The sequence below is a fragment of the Anser anser genome, assembly GCF_964211835.1.
Source record: "Anser anser genome assembly, chromosome: 1".
Classification (NCBI taxonomy): Eukaryota; Metazoa; Chordata; class Aves; order Anseriformes; family Anatidae; genus Anser; species Anser anser.
Window position 1 is genome coordinate 75,539,416 of NC_139720.1, and position 21,918 is coordinate 75,561,333.

The 21,918-nt window shown below is 38.4% G+C and overlaps 1 protein-coding gene and 1 long non-coding RNA gene across 17 annotated transcripts in view; one reads left to right on the plus strand and one right to left on the minus strand.

Annotated features, from left to right (window-relative positions):
• Nucleotides 1–15,661, plus strand: part of SCUBE1 (signal peptide, CUB domain and EGF like domain containing 1) — a 243,929-nt gene extending 228,268 nt beyond the window's left edge. For 13 of the 15 annotated variants that reach the window (XM_083820003.1, XM_083820015.1, XM_083820004.1 and 10 more), the window contains 6 exons: nucleotides 1,043–1,210; nucleotides 2,098–2,259; nucleotides 3,721–3,918; nucleotides 6,987–7,139; nucleotides 8,221–8,300; nucleotides 9,455–10,179. In XM_083820003.1, the coding sequence (XP_083676129.1) occupies nucleotides 1,043–1,210; nucleotides 2,098–2,259; nucleotides 3,721–3,918; nucleotides 6,987–7,139; nucleotides 8,221–8,300; nucleotides 9,455–9,607 (914 nt within the window). In that variant the 3' untranslated portion in view covers nucleotides 9,608–10,179. Of the gene's footprint in view, nucleotides 1–1,042; nucleotides 1,211–2,097; nucleotides 2,260–3,720; nucleotides 3,919–6,986; nucleotides 7,140–8,220; nucleotides 8,301–9,454; nucleotides 10,180–10,244 lie in introns of those variants that run through there. The other 2 variants (XR_014578059.1, XM_083820009.1) reach the window with 2 other exon arrangements.
• Nucleotides 445–21,814, minus strand: LOC310892358. Of its 2 annotated transcripts, XR_014578062.1 has the most exons (4): nucleotides 20,173–21,814; nucleotides 19,973–20,050; nucleotides 19,172–19,224; nucleotides 445–603 (listed from the first exon to the last, which is right to left on the minus strand). It is a non-coding gene; the product is annotated as an uncharacterized lncRNA (long non-coding RNA). The 2 variants fall into 2 exon arrangements; XR_014578063.1 differs by having other exon boundaries at nucleotides 19,973–21,814.
• Between the last annotated feature and the right edge of the window lie 104 nt (nucleotides 21,815–21,918).

The window sequence follows — 21,918 nt, forward strand, 5'->3', positions numbered from 1 at the left end:
CTCTTTTTTTGCTCAGGAGTTCTTGTTCATCCTGAGCACTGATTACCCAAGATACTGGAGGTCCTCAACATTTCCCAGTGTCAGGGTTGGTAAGAGACCCCAATCCCACCCAGGGCTCTCAAAACCTTCTGGTTTTCAAGTCAGTTGTTTCTGTCCACTGTTCAGTTTTTAGGGAAGTTAAATTACAAAGTATCATCATTAGGCAACCTCAGGGAACACCTAACACATCTCAATGTGCTAATCTCCTAGGCTGGGGTGGTGTAAAGATATGTACTAATGCCATCATCTTGAAAAACTTGACATACTGATTCTCACGTATGTTGTCAAGGAGTAAACTACTCAAGCTAGCAAGAACCAAGCCAAACAAACGCCTATCAGAAATTGCCCGGAGAGCAAGTTTTGAAACTACCTTGTAGCTGTCAGTAGACTCGTCCACAAAGTGCCTTGCTTTTCATAAATTGCCATTTTCTTGCAGAAGAGCTTCTGACAAACACTAGTTTTCACAGCTAACTAAAAAGCTGCTGGTGTCAGCTATTCTCACAGACAAGTTTCCAGAGTGTTCCCATCCAGTTTGGCAAATGCCATGATGTACTATTTCCATATCTATAAAATAGAGATATAAAAAACAATGACTTGGTTCATAGATATGATGCAAAGATTCATTTTTTTCCTACAGAGCACTTTGAAATCTCAGATGAGAGAGTCTGTGAAAGTGCGAAGTATTATAACAACATCTCAATAGAGCCCTTGTCAATAAGTAAATAATAATAATAAAACAAACAACAACAACAACAAGAAAAGAAAAAAAGAAGAAAAAAAACAGCAAAGAGTTTATTAAGAGAATAGTTCTATTTCCTGGCCCTGTTTTTAGGAAGCAATTACAGGAGCAATACAAACTCAGTAGGTAAGATTAAAATTTGATCTGCAGCTGTCTTGATGGTACATTTTTAGGGAAAAGAAAGCATTGCTAACTATGAGCTGTATTTATACCTTGTGCAGAAAAGTAGTCTCACTGATACAGATGATCATTTTCAATTTCTAGGCCAGTGTTCTCCTGGACACTATTCTTCAGATGGTTTTAAACCTTGTAGAATATGTCCTCTTGGTACATATCAGCCTGAACCAGGAAGAACCCTCTGCTTTCCTTGTGGTGGAGGGCTTGTGACCAAGTATGAAGGTGCTGCTTCCTTTCAAGACTGTGAAACCAAAGGTGAATTTCAAATCTTTCTATGATTCATTTTCCTGCTGCTTGCCCTTTTGTTTCTAAGTTTCTGTATGAAGGGACTTTGAAAGTCTCCAAAACAAACATAGTCACTGCATGTAGCAACACTCTGTGTGATTAAATTAAATGCTCAGGAAATCTGTAAATTTAGGCATGATCTCCTGAGATTGTGGAGACTGAGCAGGCTTTATGGTATTCTTTGGAATTTACCACAGGCACATATTGCATCAGCACTGCAACTGGAAAGTAAATCAGCATCACTGCATGGCAAGAAATCAACTTGCATCAGAGAATGCTTTGGTCTTCACATGTTGCCTATTTTTATTTACCAAATTAGAAAAACTAAACACTACAGAAATTATATGAAGTTGAGAGTTCTTTACTAATATGCTGGGCACAAACTGTAAGTGTGCAACATGTGTGCCCAATGATGACGGCCTCCAGTGCAAATAGTGAAGAAGGAATCTGCATAAATGTCCTCTGGCTTAGTTACTTGAATTACATGCTGATCTTGGCAAACATACATAATGGAAACTTCTCTCTTACTATTGTGAAAGACATTTTTGTCATTGAGGCAATATGTATCAGCTTCCATTTGTTATATACTCATTAGAAACCACTGTATTAAATACAGTGAGAGACATATGTAGCATGTGTTACTAGTTCATGAGGATTTAGCTGTAGTCTTCAGAACAGGATTCTAGTTAGAAGGTCCTTTGTAATTGTAAATAGAGTGAGCTGATGTCTTTTTTGCCTTTTATGGCCTAGTAAGTATATTTCAGTATGGGATCATGCAGTATATCCAGGGTAGAAGGAAGCTGTCTCTGCACTGAAGATTGTTACTTTCTGAAAATAATATATCTCATACCTTGCAGTTCATTGTTCTCCTGGACACTACTACAACTCCACAACACACAGATGTATCCGATGCCCTGTAGGAACATACCAGCCCGAGTTTGGCCAAAATTACTGCATCACCTGCCCTGGGAATACAAGTACAGATTTTGATGGCTCCACTAACGTTACACACTGCAAAAGTAAGTTGCATATGTATTAGTTGTGAGGTGACGCATTTCTGTGGATCTGAACAGCAGCTTGAAGGTTCCATCTGTCAGTCTGGACTCCAATTTTATGTTTCTCAGAGAGCATACACCTACTGCCATTTGGAACAGTAAAAATTGTGAAAGCAATGAGAACAAAACCTGGAAACGTATCACTTGACACATATAATTGTTTTAGCATTAATATAATTTTGTAGCGTGCCCTCTGTGAGTTATAACTATTGAACTTTCAGATTCCCAGGTCCCATAAGTTTTGCAGTTATGTGTATTCCTCTGTGACTCTGTAGAGCACAATGTCTTCTATCAGAGTAACTGCTACTAATCATTATAAAATAATAGGAGATACAGTCATGCATACTTTTGTAAATGCCAGATAATCGCTCATGACAGTGAAATCTTCTCTTAGGCTTTTTTGCAGTACTCAGCCTTCTATCTTCAATTATCATTTTAAGTATCTCCAAGGTTTCCAGTGCAATTTTATTTGATCTTTTGTGAATGACTGATTCTTCTAGGCAAGCATTTTATTTTCATGCCTACCATGCTAATTTAAGAGAAGCTCAATATGATAATTAGGTAATGTCACCTAAATTAAATATTCATATGCAAGGCTACCGTAAGTTTTTATTTGGATTATGTGCTGTATACCTATGAAGCTCTTTGTCACTTCTAATGTAATTTGATAAAAAATTAGATAATAAGAAGAAATTTGAAGAAATTTGATAATTTCCAGAAAAGCAAACACATCCACAGTCACTTTGCTGGCTTAGATATTTTCTGTTTTCAAGCCAGCTTCTGACATTGCAGAATTTTTGAGGCTTGGAGTAAGCAAAATATTTAAACATTTATTTAGTTTTATGTAGATGTGTAGGTCTGGAGAGGTCAAGCTTAAGTAACTTGGTGAATCACACTTCTGTGGCAAATTCAATAGGAATTTTGAAAGCTCAGAATGCAAAACTGATCTGCCAAATGGGATTCTTTAGTAACTGGTTTAATCTAAAATAAAGCAAGGTAAATCTGTAATCAAGGTTACCTATTAGAATCTTCATGCTCATTCAGCTAAATCAGGTTAAAAAGCATGTGAAGTTCAGCCAGAAAACCTGCATGTCAGCATGGTCTCAGTCGTAACAACTGTACCTCCACAATGGGATAATGTTTACTTACCTGCATTGGCTTCTTAATCAAATGTCAAAGCAGTCTAAGTGAAGAGTTAAATCGTTTTACACACTGGAGGTTAAGGTTTTGTGAATCAGTTGAAGCAGTCCTGCAGATTGAGCATTCCGTTAAAGGCTTTCTACGCTAAACACAAAGAGGCAGCTGAAGAATGTATCCATTTCTAAAGCCACTGGGAGGAGTTTAGACTTGCTCTTGACAGATTTGGAAAAACACCTCAAATTAGCTAATCGGTTAATGCAAATATTGATTTATGTTTCTGCACAGACCAGCACTGCGGAGGAGAACTTGGTGATTATACTGGCTATATTGAATCACCCAACTATCCTGGAGACTACCCAGCTAATGTTGAATGCATTTGGAATATAAATCCACCCCCAAAGAGAAGAATACTCATCGTAGTACCTGAGATATTTCTTCCAATTGAAGACGAATGTGGTGATGTTTTAGTAATGAGAAAAAGTGGTAAGTTGCCAGATATGGGCTATGTTAATATTTATTGTAAACAGATGAGTGGAAAGTTTGTCTTGAAGGGATAACTGGCTTCATCTTTCCAGTGTTTCTGAAAGGACTGTTGAATGAACTGGCATAGCATGTTAAAACAGAATGCTGTACTAATAACAGTTAACACGGTTGTATTAATTATTCAAGTGTCTTGGCTGAATCACAAAGCAATTAATGGGCTTCTCTCTGGCCCAATTATCATGTGGGATAAATCACCACCACTCTTGAAGTCAACACAGCTGTGCTGTGTTATATTAGAAGATAAATTTCCCATCATCTATACAAATTATGCTCTTAGTTATCCTTTGCGAGTATATATATATGCTGCAGTTATTGCTGTGTCTGTGTAGTGACATAGGTTTGGTACACCTGACACCTTCAAGAAATACAAAGTTTTCCCACTTCTATGTGGAGTGGATATTGTGTTCTGTCTTTGATTACAAAGCTAATTCAACTACTTCTGAAGTTAAGACGCTATTGAGATGCATTTCTCCTGAAGTCCAGTGCAGGCATCCAGCTTTTGGTGATCTATTGTTAAATCTCCAAGATGCACCAAACCTGAAAGGCAATTGTTTATACGGAGTTTTGTTTAAAACAGCACATTTTACTTGATAAAACAGGATATTTCACTTGCTAAAACAATTTTCATGACTTTTTTTCTCCTTGAGAGCTTGTGTTGAGAGCTCTATATATCAGATTAGTACAAAGAGAAACCTGCTTACTACAGATGGGAGGAAATTACTTCTGTCTAGAGCAGTTTTTAAAAAGCAAAACATTGTAGCAGAACAAATTAGTTGTTCTTCTAATCCTGAATTGTAGTTCCAACAGTGTCTAAAGCAAGGCAGATGAGTGAAAAGTTTGGCTTTCACTTGAGAACCAGTAACAGTGCCACAATATCAATGCTAGAAAATGAGAGTTTTTCAGAGCTTTTCAGAGCTGTGATTTGTGATCACTGGATGTTTAGCATTGTTAAAGTAGCCCTTACAAATATTTATCACAGCTCATGGAAGATCAGCTGCTAATGTTAATGTTGAAAAACTGATTGCAGTTCCAGAGCTACACTTGGATCCACTTACTTGCACTGTAAGAATGGACTCAACCACAATATTATGTATGTATAATATAGCATGTTCTCCCCTGTATGGTTATGTTAAAGTAGGGCTCTCTCTAGCCCACTCACCACCCAGTCACATCACTTACACACACACAGGCAGAATTGGGCTGAGGCAGGCTCCAGCTCTGTGGAACTGTTTGCACAGGTCAGGTAAAAGCCATGAGCACAGTCCTCCAGCCTGCTGTGGATGTGTTCAGCCCAAGTTACATGGGCAAAACGAATGAAAAGTGAGCAGGGTTGTGGAGTTTATTCAGCTGTTAGCCTTGCTATATCACCTTAACTCTGCCTCTTTTGTATAGTAAGAAATAACTTTTAAAAATTAATTCACGCTAGTCTGGAACTCATTAAAAACACTCACTGTACAGGTATGTTGCAGGGCAATACTATAGGTAGATGTAGTGTTTATGGGATAAGTTGGTTGGATATTGGTATTTTTCTGTACCTGGACAGAAATAACACTTCCAAAATTTCTACAAATCTTTAAGAAAAATAGAATTTCCATCTTCTGTCTGGCAAAGACTGTTTGTCTTTGGACATTGTAATAGTTACATCCTTAAGACTTCTTGATAAATAGTGAAGTTTAACCTCAGTTTAGTATAATCTTTACTCCAGAATTCATCCAAGATCTTATCCAAATTCCATTCAGTTGAAAAGGTCTCTTTTTGCTAATATTGGTGAAAGTTGTCAGCCTTAGCAAGTTCAGGTTTTAGGTTAGGCTTGTTATTTTCCCTAATTATCCTGTGGCTATGGAGTGGGATTTTCTTTCTGAACTGGGTAAGAAGCTATTTTTTTCTTTTGCTTGTAATTCATTTCAGCTTAGAGGGGCATACTGGTACACTTGTAATGATTTGAAGACATCCTGCACCCTCCATCTGTTACTTATAGTATGAGTAAATGAGGGTCTTTCTGGTTCCCAAACTGTCAGCTTTATTTCAGTATAGATAAATGATATTTTCTTTGCAGATTTACAGACAGGTGTCTTGCAGCGGGAGGTGTTTGTCCATTATGATAAAGGCACTTAGTCTCTGTAAGATATTACTTAAAATGCTATTAATTAGAACTAGCACTATAAAGAGAGAATAGTATAGATAATCTTTAGATGGTGGCAACCGTAGGCAGTGTAGCATCATGTGGACCTCTGATCCACACGCAGCATGCCGGGCAGACCCTGTGTGCAGAAGAGATTTTCCCCTTTCGGCTATTCAAGCTATTATGGGATTTTCTTACAAGGAAACAACTCTATCATAATTTCCACTGTCAAACAAAAACAATGTTCTCATGAAAACTTGTTGCTGCACTGCTAGATAAAGGTAAGGACAGGCAGGGGGCATTGTCACAAGTGCCCAGTCGGAGCTGCATGCAGGCTCCTCTTATTACCAGGCGCTGGCTGAGGTGATCCTGCAGCTATGGGGTTTGTGCAGCACAGTACAGGCCCAAAGGCCACGCTGCACATGCAGCACGACACAGGCCTGGGCATAGGCACGTTAATTCTTCTGCAGGCGGTAATTGCTTGTTACTATCAGGTTAACTCCCCATACTGGAAGTGTTAGGAGCTGGTCACCACATCTGCCTGGGGTGCAGCTGACTTGTTCTGGTCTGTCTGGGGCCAACAGTACACAGAATGAGTAATATTGATAGTAATTTTGCAAATATCAAAAACAGTCTGGTGCACCTTGCTGTCTACGTAAGCATCTTGTCTTGGGACAGAGGGGAAGGATTTCCATTACCTTTGTGGAAAAACCTCCTTCCTCTCATAGACAGACAAAAAGTATGTGCCTTCTATCACAAACACTTCTGCTCTTGGGAATATGTAAACCAAAAAGTGTTTTTTCAATTTGACATTTTTGACATCAAGATCAGGAAGGGTGAAAAAAGTTATTTTATAGAGAACATTTATTTATTTAATCTTTCCTAGCTTCTCCTACTTCAATTACTACATATGAAACATGTCAGACTTATGAGAGACCTATTGCATTTACTTCAAGATCAAGGAAGCTATGGATTCAGTTCAAGTCAAATGAAGGAAACAGTGGCAAAGGATTTCAAGTCCCTTATGTCACTTACGATGGTGAGAGTGGGATTGTTTTCCATCTTTCTGTTGTATCTGAATTGCAGAAAATTGTCCTTTAGAATCTCTCTTACATTGATGACAGGGAGCGAAAAATGACAAAAAAAAATCAATGTAACTTAGGTTTTCAGTGCATTACTTTCAAACTCTTTACAACTGGTTTAAATAATACCTAATTTTACACTTGTGATTTTCCTAATATTTGAAGGACAGATGGCAAGTTACACAGAATTCTTTATAAACTTCATCCTTCTCCCACTGAGTTCAAAGAGACTCCCTTTAAATGGTCATTTAGTATATGCATAACAAGAATACTCTGAATTTCTGTGCATTTCAGGAAGCCCCTTCATCAAGCCCTACTGGTAACCCACAAAATCATGAAAAGTATAAATTAATAAAATCACAAGTCCAACAGAGAAAAACAATGATGCAAAAGGATCCTTTCACTAAGGATTCATAAATCCAACATGTTTTAAAACAATCTTGCTTCTCATATAGAAATATACAATAAACTGTATATTTTGTACTCTGTGATGATTCTGTTTTAACAAAACTAAGACTTTTCTGTGATACCTCTGGCAGCTGTTAGCCCATCTCTTTTCCAAACACCAAAGCAATTTTGTGAATGGTAGGAAAATCTGCACTAAGCTGGTGATTAGAATTGATTCAAGAATTAAAATGAGAGCTGTTCTCAGGGCAGAAAACAGGGACAGTTCCTTACTGTGTCCCTGACTTCATGAGTAATCTTTGACAGTTACTTTCTATACGTGACGCTGTTTCTTCATCTGTAAAATACAGATAATAAAGCATTATTATCTGGAGGGAGAAGTTTTCTGGGGTAAGTTAATATTTATATAGGTAATTCAAGCTTACTGTTCGAAAGCAGTACAGAATTTTAAATTTTAATGTGAGGACTAATGTGAGGTAGGACTACAGCAGGATGAGAGACACCGAATAAAGAACTTGATACTAAATTTCTCAGCTCTGCATTGAAGAGAAAGTCTAGTTAATCAGTGTTTGTCTGGCTATTATCCTCCCAAAGGATGTCACAAACAGTCTCTCACTGATCTTTATTTTTCAGAGGATTACCAACAACTAATAGAAGATATTGTTCGAGATGGACGATTATATGCATCAGAAAATCATCAAGAAATTCTAAAGGTACAAAAATTCTGCTTTAGTTGAGGCTAGCCAAGGATTCATTTTACTAAATACTTTCCCAAGATAGCTCTCACTACCCTGGTAGGATCATAATATTTAAAGCCTACATGTGACCCCAAATGAAATTCTCTCTCTTCTGAGGTTTATGCTGGTATTTGTAGTAACAATATCAGTAGTTCAGCTGGGATGAGCTCATCTACATCCTCTGCTGAATCAAGATCTAAATGAAACATATGCTAACATGATTGTATGTTAGAATAATTACTCAAACAAGAATAAAAAACCTATTATTTGAAGAGTCTTCTTCAGCCTCAGTCTAAAATTCATTTAAATGAGTCATTAAGTTAGAATTTCCTGTGCATTAAAAAATGTATCTACCTAAACTTTTGTCCTGCCTTCACAAGGTACAGCCATAATGTAGCATTGCAGGCTGTCCATGAAATGATTTTCAAAAAATATAAGCAACAAATTGGAGAGAATTGTGGGGAAAGGCTGCTGGGCTGCCACCTATAACAACTAGTTAACGAAAACTTTTTTTTTTAAAAAAAAAGGAAGAAACAGAAGGCCAAATTCAGCCTGCTAAATGTGTAGTTTAGAAGGAGAGGAGCTGATTAACAGCCAGCTCTCCTGGCCATCCCTGCTCCAACCCTGCAAATACTCACTGACTAGAGTTTTGAGGTCACTCAGGTTTCAACTCCTGTGCTGAGAGGCTCAGCTGATTCTCTGAATCAACGTTTTACCAAAGTGCAGGAGAAGGTCTTCAAAGAGATAAATGTTGCTGGAGACCAGCTTTCTCTTACCCTCATAGAGGGAAGGCCCTGAGCAACAGCATTAAAGAGGCCGGAAGGGCAGCCAGAGGTAGCTTGTAGTACTAATGCCAATCTTCTACAGCTGGTTTGTGGTTAACCCAGCTGCTACCTGCTCAATTCCGTACCTTCCAGGAACACTAACTGGAAAAAAAAAAAAAGGCACAGTAGACAGATTCATCAGTGTAAAATTCCACACAACATTAAGTAGTTTCCTTATATTGCTTTACCCAGAGTCAAGTTTTGCAGAAAGAAAAAAAAAAAAAGATTGTTGTTCATTAAATTTAAAAGATGTGCAGAAAAAAAATCCAAACAGTATTTTTATCTAATATATATGCTGTCTCGTAGGACAAGAAGCTGATTAAAGCTCTCTTCGATGTACTGGCACATCCACAAAACTATTTCAAGTACACAGCACAAGAGTCAAAAGAGATGTTTCCAAGATCATTTATAAAGCTACTGCGATCAAAAGTTTCCAGATTTCTACGACCGTACAAATAGTGGTATTCAGTTTGGGGTTATTTTGCATTCTTGTTGAATATTGTCTCTCCTCCGTAGTAGAAACATTTGGTAATTTGAAGGCTCTTTTTTGCAGTCTTTATTTTCAGTTGTATATTGAAGAATACCTACAATGTTTTATAATCATTAAAAGCCAATGTTCTAAATGGAATTTTTACTACAAAAAAAAATGTGGATCCCTGAGTGCATCTAAGTTGAAGATAAAATTTGTGTCTGCACTAGTGTATCTTCACTTTCCATTCAAAACTACATTATGTAGAAAATATTCTTTCTAGTTTTTTATTTTTCATTCAAAAGTAATTTTCTGCAAAGCAAATAAGGCATCCATTCAAATCTGATTAAACTACCTGCCGGTAAGTTCTGTTGTAGAAAGGAGTATGTAGTATAAATAATACTTGGATTTTGAATTGTACTTGAAGTTTATATTTGAATCTTTAGAAGAAAACAAAACAATCTAAATTTCATTATTTCTCATTTGTGGCTTAGTGGAACCTCTGTCCAAGTAGAAATCAAAAGGGAAGAAAAAAAGAAAAAAAAAAAAGAAACATGTTTAATTTTGTTTTATGAATTAAGTACGATTGAGTCCCATATCCTAACGTTTTTGTCTGTACTCTTCTAGACTTTTTCAGAGGTTTTCCAGCTGTCTGCAATAGCGTTGAAATGGATTGAGCTAATGAATTCTATACAACAGTTGGTCCCTTTGGAGGCAGTTAAAATAGGATAGATGAGAAATGAACAACAGCAACAAAAGTAGCGTTCTGTTTTTCTTTCCCTTAATAGAGCATCTAATTAAGTACAATATATAAATATATAAATATATACTTCTATTTGTGGGTACATTAATAATGTTATCTTTAGTTACTGTAAATATTATTCATGCTTAAATCTTTACTCCCACACACACTATTTACTCGTATCTATCTGTAACTTTGCTTAGACGATTAAATGACTTCTCCAAGTGCTTGTCACTTCTGTTAACACCAAACTGAAGCCTTTTAGAGTTTTATAACACAGGATAATGGTTTACTTTGGGGCATTCTCTTTTAATGTATTATTCCAAGAAAATTAACATCTGTTTAGATGCAACTGCTGTGCAGTAAAGGGTCAGTTATTACCTCTTTCTTGGGCACCCCTCACACCCAGACGAGCAGAGTTACCCCTGAGGACAGCATACTTGCGAGGAGCTTACTAAGGAGGAAATGTTGTCAGATCTGCCAGCTCAGAAATGCTGGAACATACCTCTGCCGTGGGCCCAAGCTCCAAGGGGGCAGTGAGGGGACGAAGTTTTGAACCCCAGTTAGATGAGTTGGAGGTCAGGCCCTGCAGGCATCAGAGACCCAGCGCTCCCTTTTATCACAAATTTGCAGCCACAGTCCTCGGCAAACATGCGGACTGTACAGTCTGCAAGATAGCATTAGCCTTGTGGTCAGGCCTTCCTCACAGAGTGACAGGTGCCTGGGGGCTAAGACGATGATAAATCCTGTTTCCTCCTGTTTCCTGACACAGAGGCTAATTTCAGTGGGAGAGTAGCCTCTTTATTTTCAAGTCCCTTCCTCTTTTGTATCGTTTTCTTTTCTGATCCTACAAGTTTATGACATGCATAAATTAACTATCATGCCAACATCCTTTCAGAAAAAGACTATTATAACTGTTGTGTTTTTTTTTATCTCTACCCTGTCATTTAAATTACCCTTGGATTCTCTCAAAGACATACATTAAGTGTTGTTATGGTTAACTTTTGTCTTCGAGCAAGTGCTGTTTAAGTTTACAAAGTTGTTTTCTGTTGGCTACAACTGGTTGAATATGCCATTTCTAAGATACCTTAAATATTTTGTTGATTTTTTCTACTTGGCCATCTTGTATTTTTGCTTGCCTTCTTTCCTTTTCTGTTGAAGAAGATTTTTTTTTCTTTTCTGTGCCTAAATGGTTTCAACTTAGTCTAGCAACTCAGTTTTTTCACTTGTGGATCTGCAGTCTTCGAAGAGCTTTGCCTTTAATCTCTATATATTTATGTATTAACCCTTGCTTCCAAACGTAACAGCTCCATACAAATTATGTTTTAAAGGCTGTTAAGCTTTCTCTTTAGATCAGGGCTGAAAGTAACTGCCCTGAAAGGTCCATAAACCACTGGCAGCACTGTAACGTTTTCCATGTTCTTAGCTGCATGAGAAGTCCAGTGCCACATAGCAACTACAACACAGGCTTGTCCTGGTTGTGGCCACTGTTACTGGGACCTCGGTACAGCTGTGAGAGGTGAATATAGAAAGAACTAGCCTTGTTTTGTTCTGGTACAACTCATCCTCAATTACAACCACATTAGACAAAAACAATGTTTTGTGTAATTCATTCTGACAGACAACTTCAGATATGTGTGTTAGCCCATGCTCCCTGGAGCCACATGAGGGCATGGACTCCACAGTCAGGACAGAGCACTCAGTGACTTCTGTAGCAAATGCAGAATTTGTGTTGCTGAGAACAGTGAAAGAATTAATTTAGTCTTCAAAATTATACAGTTAAATGCTTCTGAATACATAGGAGTTTCACAAGCCACTGCATGCAGCTTAGCATAGAAATGCCACTGAATATGCAAATTTCTCATGAAAAAAATAATGGCAAGTGGTATATAGGATCTTCTGAACCAATTTCAGCTGATTTTTATGACAGCACATAATTTTTACATGAGCTCTGAAAGTAAAAAATGGTTTGACAAACCTTATCCAAGGATATCTTAACAGTTTCAGAAGGATATAAGGATTTTTCATACTAGATTTAGAGTTACAGAAATTGGTATTCACCAAAGAGAAGGTGAGCTGAGCTCTTCATTTGTTAACATAGCATAGGGTGTTTTTACCGTAAGAAGTTAGAGAGCATATTGTTACTATATTATAACAGCATAACAACAAGGAATGTCATTTTCTATGGAAAAGATTTAGATAAATTTAGAAATCAGAAAACATACAAGGTGAAATACTGCCTTCTTTAAGAAAACTAGCTTCATGAAATGAATTGACATATGGCAGAAATTTTTGGCTTTTACCCTGGATGTGAAATAGTGCATTTAAGCATATTCAATAAATACCTCCCTCTATCTATTGTTGCAGAATTTCACATTGTGTCCAGGATAGGTTCAACAACACATTTGTATTACTCTGGGAAGGCTGAAGGGGTGTCCATTGGTGATCACCCAATTCCACATCACAAACAAGCCAAGCTTTTTATTTTCAATTTGCAAATGCCTATATCCTTAAAAGCTGCACCTGTAGCACTTAACATTTTAAATCTCTCCTCCTGCTTTAAATACTGCACTTATTTTTAGCAAGGTGGTGGTGAATCATCCCTAAACATTCTCATGTGCCACCAAATAACAGCCTGCACACCTGCTGCAATCCAGGAGATTGCAACAGTCAGATGTCGCTAATCAAGTCCTAAGTCATGCCGTGAAAGTGCTTGTTAGTGATTGCTGTAAGCAAGGCGCTTGTGTGTGTCACTTGAGTACAGGGAGCACTGGGATTCTGTGCTCAGTAGGAGATTGCTGCCTACATCTTGCCTGCAACAGTAAGATTTATACTGCCTGAAGATTTAGGTCCCTGAAACTGGGTTTAAAGCCACTGAAGTCTTCTTTCAGCCCATTTTCCTGCCATGCCTTCTGGAATGTATTCCATCGTGTATTAGATTTCCATCATGTATTAGATTTTTACCTGATGACTGACTTTTCAAAAGAAAATTATTTCCTTATTGTGCCTCCCCCATACAATAAAGTGAAATCACAGTGTGTTAGACATACTGAAGATTTAGACCAATCCTTCCTATACATCAGCCTCACGTTAGCTTTAAGTAAGCTTACTCTAGTAAGCTAATTTTACCTTAATGTTGTTTTAGACCAATGTAAGTAAAGATAGGTTTGGTTGCAGAGCTCTCAGTCTGCATTTTGATTTGTCAGATGTTTTTTAAAGAGAACAGCTCATCTGTAGACCTCTGTCTATATGCAGAATGAACAGATGATGCCCCATGAACAAAAACATGCTTATGTGCATTAAACATTCAAAGAAGAAAGTCAAACCTCACCCCGTTCCCCTTTGTAAGTGTCCAACAATTTCAAATTTCTCAGATCAGTCTTATGTACAAACAACCCAGTTTTAATCTTGTAGATAACATGTTCTAATCTTCAAGAGCAGAAGCAGTGGTATGATTCTGGTCTGTGGCAGCACCCGTGTCTGGACTCTAAATACCTTTGAGTGCTCTTAAAAAAATGAAGTTGCAGTGAAATCTTCCATAACTGAATTCAGTGGCAAATTCCTCAGCCACCTCAGGAGTCTGGGTTTCCCCTTTTCTGCATGATGGGAATGAGCAACATGCTGTTATGTGTACCTGTGTCATGATTCCAAGTAGTTGCATTTTTTTCTATATTTTAAAACCACTCTTTGACAGGAATGGTAGTAACTGGAGAGGTTCTATAGACTCTCAATACTTTAAGACATTAATAAAATAGTTTTCTAGTATGAGAGACTGTTGTAAGCACTTGCAATGAAGAAAAAAAAAATGTCTCCCTTAAGAATTTATGGAAGAAGGGAAATAAATCTCTGTAAGGTAATATAAACTTATTCCTTGGTATCAGACTTGAATTCAGAGAGAAGTCTTGTGTTTTATTCTAACACTTTTCATCTGAATAGAAACAAAGTGGGAAATAAACTCTTAAAGTAAAAAAAAAATAGTTATCAAAGTATCTGAATATATACAATTCCAGTTTGTTATTTCATTTATTTATTCTGTTTCATCACTAAACTTTTTAATCTATAAAAGTAATATGTAATATACAAGAGTAAAATGTACAGAAGTACCTTTAGATGTAATAATTTAAACCATCTGTATTCAGAAAGGTGAGATAAGTTTAAAGATCTACAAACAACTGCAATTCAACTTTAGCTGAATTTCTAAATATCTAGGAAAAGAAGTGGCTTTGCTTAATTAAACTTTATTTTAATGATTGTGAAAATATCTTTTTTAGTTTGTTTTTATTACTTTTTTAATTAAAATTATTTTGTAAATATTGTTTTCTATGTTTTATACCTTAGAAAGGCCGCTAATTTGCATTGACAGCAGCAGATACTTAACAGATGATTTAAAAGGTACTTATAGTGCACTGGCATGTGGTCAGTAGACAGATACATCCTTCCAGACTACTGCTCTTCTTATTTCTGCAGTCTCACTGGCATAATAGAAAGAATTTTCTGGGGCAACTTAACCTGCTAATTTTCACAGAACTGACTATCAAGTGTCATTCTGAAGTACTTACCATTTTCACATCATATAAAGAATATGTATTTTAAAGTTAGTGCTAGTTCTTACTAGGGTAAGAAACAACACAAAATTCAGAAATAAAAGGGAATTCAAACGATTATCACCAAATATAGCATAAAGACAAGGAAAGGTATGGTATCTCTGTGCTCATAGGTAGCAGTGGAAGTGATAAAATAACATACTGGAGGAGATCATGAGCATTTTTTAGGCAAAATTGTCAGTGAGATCTATGGGATTTTTACCTACATTAAGCTCACTATGATCGCATCCATCATGTATTAAGCAGGAATTTCTGGTAGACTAGATTTTGAGGAAAAATACCTGGATGCGTAATAATGATTTCTGTACCAATTTGCTATGTCTAAATCACTGGTCATGAGTGACATTTTGAACTAAGCCCTTGTAGATGCTGCTGGGACTTCTAAGCTTTATTATCAATGTAAATTATGTACAAACAGCTATTCCCGTATGAAGTGTACCGTGGTAGTTTAGAGTAAAGACAGTGAATAACTGTACAAAATTTGATACTTAGAAACTAAAATACAGTGATCTAAGCTTTACCAATATTTTAACACTACTGTCAGATTCATAGTAGAAAATGTTGTTGTAAATGTACCTTATAAGAAAATACATTTCCTTTTGCCTCTGTATATTAATAGCTTTGTTTTGTATGTCAAAGCTCAAAATGAAGCATGTAATAAAAAATTTGTTACAATCACTTTCATAATAAACATTAAATGGGAATAGGTATCTTCACCTGCCATTTTATTCATGTATATGTAAAAGGTATACAAGGTATACGTACCACACACCAGTGTAATATAAACAGGAATCAGAAGAGAAATCAAGTTTTTGATAATGTTTATGTATTTCAGTCTAATTTGTATCTTTATGCAACACAGAGCTTTTTCTTTTTTATCAAACAACTGGAGCACATGAGTGCTAGAACAATGAGTTCCTTCCAAGCAGACTTCAAGGAGAGTTGTGCAAAGCAAAAAAAAATAGAAAAAGTGGAAAGTAAGAGTCTCTAGTGACATCAGTAACTCAATTAAGATTATTTAAATAATCTTTTGCAGTGCAAGAAGTGCAAAATGTCATTAAGGTGTGCTAGATCAGACAAAAAGCAATTGTCAATTGACTTAATTGCTATTTAATTGTTACTTGTCAATTGAATTAATTGCTATTAAGGCAATTGACAAAAGGTGAGGTTTGTCACTCAGGAGTGCTTGTTAAGAGATTAATGCAGTCTGCAGAGTGAACAAGCAGTACAGCAGCCACCTATTGGGGAACAGTTAGAAGACCTGGCACAGAAGCATGGTATTCCACTGATACTCTTCTGTAAGTGGTTTATCTCATTAACAGAAAGCATTTATTGTATGATAATACGCTCTGCTGATTTTATATATGTTGTACGTGATATAAATTCTATCAGTATGACTGATGACTATTGGTGTCACTATGACAGCTTTGGAAGGCATAAAAAGAGAGAGAGCTACATTCTGACTGGTTGCAAAAAATCAATTACCGCCTTTTCGAGCTAATAGCAATCCATTTAGGTTATATTGGTAGTTATCTTAATTACACTCCAAGAAGACACATCATCGTTTTTATCAGACTACAGACAGTGCCTCATGATGGAGAACATCAGATAGTGCTCAGCTGTCTTTGTGGCTTCAGAGCTCTGAAGGAGTAATAAGAGAAGTCAGCTCCTATTGAGGACAGAAGAGCTGAAATCAAAAGTTCCTAAAGGTCGTTGCAAGACAAATTAATTTCTGGTAATGAAGTAGCTGTGTACAACTACATCAGCCACTGAAACCTCAGCAGTCATGACAATATGCATTTGAGTACAAGATTCTAGTTTACTGAAATAATATTGCCTGGTAAGAATCGCAGTTATGCAAAATCCAGATCTCGCCATGACTTCCCAACAAGCTCACAAAACATCATTTTAACACTTGGCCTGATGAACAGCACTCCTGAGTGACCCAGCAGGTAAGTGAAGGCAGACTTGTCAGAGATTTACTTTCTTCTTTATTCAGCCATCAACCATGACCAATTCCTGATGTCACAGAGGGTGTCTGTCCTGTACAATCATAATAACTGGCAACATGTTGAATGATAAGTGATTTCTTAGTCTCTGCCTCTTTGCATGCTGCAAAGAAGACATCATTATCATTCCCTGTGCATTTTTACGAGATACTCCCCTGTCAGAGTGCATTTTCTTTGTCCATTTTGTGTAGCCATGCCTGAACTCCTATAGCACGTGAAGACAACATGGGCTGCAGTCTACTTTCTCCTGCCTGTAAGCACATCTTACTGTTGCTGCCTAGAACCCTAACAAATTCTCTTCTGTCATTACTAGGCAGGCAACACAAGCATAGATGCTCTTGCTCTAGGTTTTGCTGCAAAATGGTTCTATGCTAAAGCATAAATCCAGAGAAAGCACCATAAATGCCCATCTAGCTTTTTATGCCATGTGTTATTTACTTAGGAGTTGACATTATTATTGCACACAACTTTTTAATGATCTTTTGAGGAGATCCCTCGCTGAGTAGCTCTGGAGAGCCTCAGCACTGCCCAAGGCGATGAACATGGGCACCTAGCCCCTCAGCATCCCGTACCACTCCAGCACAAAGGTGACACACATACCAACTGCCACCTCCACTGCGTGCCTGCTGATGCATGGTGTGAGACACGCTGCACTCCACTAACACTTTACATGCAGAGTAACACGCGATCCAGCTGGCTTACCTCCAGCTCACTTGCACTCTGTATACAACGCTATTCCAAACATAATGGTCATACTTTTATAAAAGTAATGTGTTAAATGACATGCAACGTGTGCCTCAAGACACAGAAATAAGAAGAGCAGGGACCTGCCTTTCTGAAGACGTCCAAGAAGCTTGAGACAAACTGCAGTCCTGGCTGCGGATGTGCAGCAGCATGTATCAGGACTAAGGGCAGCAAGTCATATTGCTCACAGGTGTGATGTGAGGTACAGATCCTTGGAGCTGCCCAGCAAGCATTTTTTTCATATTGCACCTGCTGTATGAGGGCAGCCTCCCTCCACCACAGCACTGCTTGAGCAGTGAGAGAGCATCTGTGAAATTAAAACACCTACACTTGCCAGTGCACGTTATGTCAGTGCATTATTTAAATGCAGTAGCCACTTTTTTCATGAGGGACACAAAGAAATAAAGTATTGTTTGTGCCAGACAATTTGTTCTACTTACTACCTTTGAGATATTCATCTTTTGTCAGATCTCTGTAGTGGCCAGAAACTGGGTCTAACCCAAAAAACCACATCTGCCTGCAAGCTGCCCTCCATGGCTCTTGTTCTCTGGGGCTTTTTCCAGATTCCACACCCACATCGGCACACCTGCCCCAAGATCAAATTGTAGGTTTCCCTAATCACTTCAGTTCCTGCCTAGGCACACAACAGGACAGTGCAGCCCCACTGTCATGCAGAAGAGACCTGCAGTAGCCAGGGTACAGAAAACAAGTTTTGTATAGGACCCTTGACAGATTCCAGGTTACAGATGGGTGTTATGCATCTAACCAAATCCTGGCTGCTTTCTTTTTCTTTCCTCCTCCTTCTCTCAGTTGTTCAGCTTATAGCCATAGTATAGCCATAGTATTTGCAGAAGCCTGTTCTGCAGCTGTACATGCAGCATTTGTGTGCAGCTACATAGCAGGGCATCACTACAGTTTGAAGCTCTGAGCTGATGACCCCACTGTTGTCTAAGCCTTATGTTGCTCACCACAAAGTCCTGCTCGCAGCTTCACAACTGATTGCTGTCACTGCCCCCACACAGGTTTCTTGCCACACGAGCACAAAACACTGTCAGTGCTGTTCTGGGGATTCTTGCAGTTAGAGAGATGCAGTACCTTCCCAAAAATATATGCCTCCACAAAAGCAGGTAGGCAAAAGTTACTAGTAATCAAATCACTGTTATCTTGATGTAGAATAATAAGGTTAGTGTCATTATAACAGCATGTATGAGGTTTTAGGTTCAGATACACAGCTGTGATAGAGTGTTTTCAGCAAATTATGTTCCTCTCATCTAATTCCCATCTCAGCTTTCCGTCCTAAAAGTTCTAGTTTTACTGTTGAGAAAGTTGTTTATCTGAAAGCAAATGGTTTCACTGATAACATATTAAGGCATTTATTGTAAAATGCACCAGTAATGTTTTCTCACATCCTTTTTTTTTTATTTTGAGGGTCCCCTCCATCCCTTATATCCTCACCTTCTGAAAAAGGTTTCCGTGACACTGTGTCAAAGATGCATAGTTGTTCTAACCTAAAACAACAGGAAAAGAAAGTAGGGAAAGCATATCAGCCTTTCAGGATCATATTCATAATGATATAAATATTCATAAAATATATATATATAAAATATATATATGTATATATATGTATATGTATATATATGTATATATATGTGTATATATATGAATATATATAATATATATATTCATAAAAATATTCAAAATATTCATATAAATATTCATAAAAAATGGAAACTGACAGACACAAAACCTTACAAGACTCTAGTTATATTTGCTGGGGGGCAAATGCTGCTTCACATATGCTAACTCATGACTAATTCTTGGCTGCTACAGGGCAGGAACTAAATGAGGTAGTGGTGGGTAAGTCATCAGGACTGCTGTGACCAAAAGGCACAATGGCTGCTTGGGTTGGCCCCCAACAGACAGCGCTGGAAGGCTAGATCCTCTTATTTCACACTGGGGTAACACAAGTAAGGTCAGCCTCCCCCCCCCCAGGAAATACCCATATAAAGCACCCATTCAATTCAACAAGCACCTTGCCTGAGTGAAGGCTGTTCAGGCACCACAAATTAGTCATTATTCCTAAGAAAACAATCAGAATAATATTTGGAGGTAACTTTTTCTTAACAGACACTACCAAGAAATGCCTGCTTTCACAACGAGGGGCTGCCAGCAGTATCTCTGGACTACTACCCTGGTATCACAGATCACAGGTGATCCTTGCTATGGAGTAGGAATGCTTGCTCCCAAAAGTCTCACCGTGCAGCCCAGCAGCTGAGGTGGTGTGATGTGAAAGGGGAGAGTGCCAAACACTGATTCCTGCTCCAGGAGATATGCCTGTTGTGGAAAACCAGCAAAAAAGTGGGGTGGGCCGCTGAGTGAAGCAGTCAAACAAGACCTCATTAGATAAAGTCATGAAATAGCCCACTTACCACTGCTTCTGCATCTCAGGGTCTTACCTGCTCTTAATCCCAGTGCTTCTGACTGTGTTTTGTTACTACTTGGATTTCATCAGCAATGTTTTTAGCCTTTCCCCAGATCTGCAAACTCACCCGAACAGCCTGGAACCACAGACAGCTGGCCAGCAGCCAGAACTCCTACCCAAAGTGAGATGGAAATGCAAACAATCAGTGAGAAAGCACCTGCCCACACTTGGCGAAAACAAGAATTATGTAAATCTCAGGTTGAAGCAGGATCACATTCCCTCGCCTCTGGACAGGGCATATTCAGTGTGGCTCTACTGAACAAAGAAATGAACATACATCCTACTTTTCTTACTTGGTTTGTTTAGGGAAAAAGACTGTTTTTCAGGTAATTTTTAAAAAAGGTTGACTTAACTATAAAAATGATTTTATTTTCTGGGAACTTTCTCATTTTTATAAAGTCACATGGCAGTAGTAAACATTCACTGCTTGAGATAACATTTGGTGTACTGAGCAAAAGCTATGCAAAAAAAAGAAGTCTTGTAACTTGGCATACATGATGTAGGCTCTGTAGAACTGTATGACAGTGTGTGCATACATAATATGCCATCCTGTACTGCCAAGCTGTACTGAGTGTACAGTGGAACTAGAGGTGAGGGAAGGGTGGCTTTGGGAGCTTTTGTAGTAAGCAAGATCCACGTGAGGACTGGTAAGTGATCTAGTTCCCACATTTTATAGTATCAGTCCAAGATCACCACCACAGACTTTTTTTTTTTCTCCAAACCAAAATATTAGCAAAAATATCCACAAACTTAGAGAAGCATGGCAGGAATACAGCTACTTTTCAAACTTCTGTTGTTTAATCAGGTAGGTGTTCCTAGTGACATCCTAGTAAAAGCTTTGTGCTGTGAAAGCATGGGAACACAGCACACAGTGGGGCAGACCATCTCAGGCAAAGAGGAAGATTTGCCTGCATTTACTATTCAGATATCCAACCTGGGTATTATGCTAGATCCTCAGCTGCAGAACGGTGGTGTATCGTTACAGTATGCAGGCATCAATTTTCATCTCTTTATACCGTCTGTGCCTGACCAAGCTGTCACAACTCTAACATACAGACCTGCCTCCTGATAGCTCTTTCATCATGTAGAGAGAGGGACTGCTGTGCTGGGTAGTTATTTGACAAAGAACATCAGTCCAGCTACACAAGATGGGCAAAGAGGAATTTCTTCAATGTGCTGTTGACGTTCATTCTCTTATGATTGATCCCCATGAATCTGGGTCTTTCCTGACCAGCTCCTGGCCCTACATTCCTACTTCTAGCTCCTGCCTTTCATTTGCAGGGCTGTAGGGCACCCGTCCCAGTGCTGCCAGCAGGAGCAGTGCTGAAATCAGACCCTGACTCAGTTTGAGGGTGGGCTGGCAGGAAAAGCCACTTGCACAGTCCTGGAGCAGACAGCCCAGCAAATAGACAATGCAGGCGTTCTCAGCAGCAGCTCTTGGCTAGCCAGAGCAGCAGGCACAGCGTGACCCAGCACCGCCAGCCTGTGCACAGAGTGGCCACAAGTATCGATGCCTTGCTTCTGCAGCTTTGCAGCCACACCTGAGCACAGGCCCAAGCTACCAGCACAGCCCTTGGAGACTCAAGTCAAAGAGGTGGTGGCTATTCCCTGTTAAATCCGAGGGGGGGGGGGGGGGGGGGGGGGGGGGAAGATTTTCTCAGAAACTTCTTCCAAACAACCCAACAGGGCAAGCCACCTCCCTCTTTTCCTGTGAGAGGGC